The 3812-nt window shown below is 46.0% G+C and overlaps 1 protein-coding gene across 1 annotated transcript in view; it reads left to right on the top strand.

Moving 5' to 3' along the window:
- The first annotated feature begins 2435 nt into the window (after positions 1–2435).
- The window catches only part of inpp5ka (inositol polyphosphate-5-phosphatase Ka), a 23346-nt gene continuing 21969 nt past the window's right edge, over positions 2436–3812 (top strand). The window contains exon 1 of the mRNA XM_037678444.1: positions 2436–2668. Within this exon, the coding sequence (XP_037534372.1) occupies positions 2436–2668 (233 nt within the window). The remainder of the gene's footprint in view (positions 2669–3812) is intronic.

Genomic DNA, 3812 nt, shown 5'->3' with positions numbered 1-3812 from the left:
CTTGTGAACCTGAAGTCATCTGTGTCCACAAACATGCACCAATCATGTTTTTCTACATGTGACCTACGAGTGACGCGTGTGCCTCAGAACAACGGCCATGATTGGATGAATAGTCCGCTGCGCCCCATGAGTGAGGAAAAGAGAAGAAGAAGCAGAGCCGGTCTGGAAGTGGACCCATCACCACTATAGTGCATCAATAGATTTGTTATTCTGGTTATGACGTGTGTACGATGATTTCCTCAAAATACGATAATTTTATGTCTCTAGTACGATAATCCTACATTTCTCACCTGGCAACACTGGCTCTGACACACGTCGTCGCTCTTTGTTTGCATCATAAAACACCAGCCGGCGTTCTCGTGTAATGTGCATCAGTGACCCTGTCACGGGTTCACAAGTTTTTATTTCATGGATGCTGAACAGTCGAGACTGAATTAGTTCTAGAGGTTATGACTCTTCTAAGTAATCTTCACAATTTGACCTTTGTCAGCGCTGCTCAGCCACATACAAAGACAGACTGGTCACCCACTGCCAGGACACCCCACCCACTGCCAGGACACCCCACCCACTGCCAGGACACCCCGCCCACTGCCAGGACACCCCGCCCACTGCCAGGACACCCCGCCCACTGCCAGGACACCCCACCCACTGCCAGGACACCCCACCCACTGCCAGGACACCCCGCCCACTGCCAGGACACCCACTGCCACTGCCAGGACACCCCACCCACTGCCAGGACACCCCACCCACTGCCAGGACACCCCGCCCACTGCCAGGACACCCCATTTGGACATTGAATTATTCCCTTCATCTCCTAGTTGTCATAATAAGCTTAATAATAAAATAAAAGCTTTGGCTTGGGTAGACACAGAGTGAACCTCACAGGACTGAGTGTAAGTCATGCTTTACACCAGGGCTGTTCAACTCACGGCCCACGGGCCTCTTCTGGCCTGCGGCTGACTTAAGTCTGGCTCGCCGTTGAATACATGAATAAAAATAAATACAAAAAATAAGAATGAAATCTGTAAGTGAGACCTTTAAATATTTTGAAATGGCAACTCTTTCAGAGAGGCAGTGCTGGTGAGTGCAGTAGTCCCTCGCTACTACTTGGACTTTCACGGACTCGCCGCTTGGCGTGTTTTCACCGTAAGAATGTAGACGACACACAACTGGCTGATTGATGGAAGGAAACCAACCGGAGCATTGTGCTCTGTGTCCCGGGCGCTGGTCGGCTCAGTACCTGTAGCATCAGCCGGTCTCTGTGCTCTTCTGTGAAGAAGCAACTCCCTATAACCATGTTCATCACTCGAATAAAGAGAGCTGGGTTTATTGAGCCTTAAAATATATATAAATACTCAAATAAATTAACGTCCCTACCTCAAGGATTTTCACGTATTGCGGGGGTGTCTGGAACGTAGACCTCTCACTAAAAACCACTGAGGAAATGAGCGCCCTGCCAAGAACATGGAGGATGTTTGCTGGAGCCCGGATCGTATTCACCAACATGTTCCTCATCTCGGGCGACGTGGTGGAGCTGCCTACGCTCAACGAGAAAGTTGAGATTGAATCCCATCTGGGGGATCCTTCTGAGTGGTTTACATGTTCTCTCTGCTGCGTGGGTTTTCTCCAGTTTCCTCCCACAGACCAAAAACATGCATGTTGGGCTGATGGTGACTCTGAACTGACTGTAGGTGTGAGTGAGAGGTTGTTTGTCTCTATGTGTCCCTGTGATGGACTGGAGACCTGTCCCCCGCCTCTCACACAGTGATAGCTGGACATGGGTACAAGTGATCCCCGTGGTCTGAAAGGAAGAAGCAGGTAAAAGATGATGGATGTTCTTCATCACCTTTTTTGCCTGCGACAGATGAAACACAAATCTCCAGACGTTGAGTACTTCTCAGTTAATAGATTTCAGTAAATTGTTGACCAACTTTCTGTAAACTTTGTGAAAGCCTAATAGTCTACAGTATGCAGGGCTGCGTGTGTTGCGAGAGGTGTTTACGGTCGCTGCACGGTGGCAGGTGGATTATGTTTCCTAATGGGTCATAACTGATGCGGATTTGGAAAACAAAAGACAATGGCTGGGAACAGAGCAGTTGTGTGGGCAGGGAGTTTGTTTTAACGTTCTCACGTGCACGGTGCTTTCTCAGCCTTTAATAGGCCTTTGTTATGACATTTATAATAAGATTAGTTTTAGTGCACAATGACTGCTTGTAGTAGACGAAGGAAGCACTTCCCTGATCACGCTGCCGGGCCGTGCAGCACTCAAACCCTCGAGCCGTTCAGCCGGTTGACTCTCCTGGCAACAATTGTTGCTCCTGTGCGTCCTTTTAGATCAATATTTTTTTGTTCATTCAGAAAGACATTTTTTAGCTTCAATACTTTGGTATTCAAGAGAACGTCTGTCCCCATCAGAGTTAATACCTTGAGCCAGAATGGATGAAATTAGTCAGCTGCTCGGCACCGTGGGGCGCGTCCGCAGTGACACCCTTTCATCCGACGCCACACAGTCAACAGGAAGCAGAGTGGCTCTTCGCCATCGGCTCAGCCAGCTAATGACCTGCGTGGATGACCTGGACCCCACAAACAGGCTGCATGAGAAAATGGTCAAGACCCTGGACAATGCCGTCCTCGCCTGTGCTAAGAAGCCAAAGAAGGACGGCTTCAGGTAGACGCTGGTGCAGCCTCACGTCTTTTTACTGAGTTCACAGAAGAAGAATACTACTCTGTCTTTTCACTGAATAGTTTTCTGTGGGTCCAGTGACCTGCCTCATCACCGGCCAACACGTTCGTTTCATACTTGAAGTCTTTCAGTGAACATACTGGTCTGTTATAGAATATTCACTACATGCTGTGACTTTTAGTCAAACACTGGTTTGGACTGTGAAAGAACCTGTTTGATTGGAAGGCTCAAGGTTTGTGATTGATTTATTATTTTAGATTTTAGATCATAGATGTGTGAAGAGACTTGAACAGTGTTTTAAAGACCAAAGCTTTTGCCACAAACTGGCCTTTGTCCTCACTGGTTTCTCATGAGTTTTAGTGACCACGACCTTCTAACTTCTCAGTAAAACTTACTGTGACTTTTGAGTTCAGGGGTGTCAAGCAAATTTAAAGAAGGCCAAAATTAAAAACCTGTTTAGGTGTCTGCTAGGGCTGCACCGATTGTAGTTTTCTGGCCGATCACAGATTTCTAAAAAGTCTGAGCTGCCGATACTGATTTTGTTTTCTAAGCGACACTGTCAGGAGTTATAAGGTCACAATGCACCTTCAATTTTCCAATATTATTTTATTGAAAAACATACCATCATCATCATCACCTTTATTAAAGACACAATTAGGCCTATATAAAAAAACAAAAAGCAAATAGATAATATAAAAAGATTAAAAAATAAAAGATCACAAATGTAAGTGAGAGATTTACAAAAAGGCTGAAACGCCAGTGGTTCCACATTCTGGACTTAAACCTGACTGAGCTCTGTGCAATATCCGTTAGCATCAGGATGATGTTATTTGTAGAATCACGTAATCTCCACATAAACCTGTACATAATGTTACGTAATGCAGTGTAAAAAGTGGAGACGCCAACAAATAACTGACTTGCACTAGTCCACCTCAGCATGCTAAGCAGCATCGTCCCGTCATTATATGCCACTTTGAGTTTCTGTATACTGCTTTGCTTGTATCGTCTCCACAAGTGGGCAGTATACAAAGGAGTGCAGTGTGCTATAAAAAGAGCCACTTTCATTGATACTATTCAAACAGTCCACACTAGGACTAAGCCCCTCCATTTGCAACTGGGTACTAGACTT

Source organism: Nematolebias whitei, chromosome 6 (assembly GCF_014905685.2).
Source record: "Nematolebias whitei isolate Nwh7 chromosome 6, NemWhi1, whole genome shotgun sequence".
Taxonomy (NCBI): domain Eukaryota; kingdom Metazoa; phylum Chordata; class Actinopteri; order Cyprinodontiformes; family Rivulidae; genus Nematolebias; species Nematolebias whitei.
Note: the sequence above shows the minus strand (reverse complement) of the source record. Positions and strands in the feature narration are given on the sequence as shown.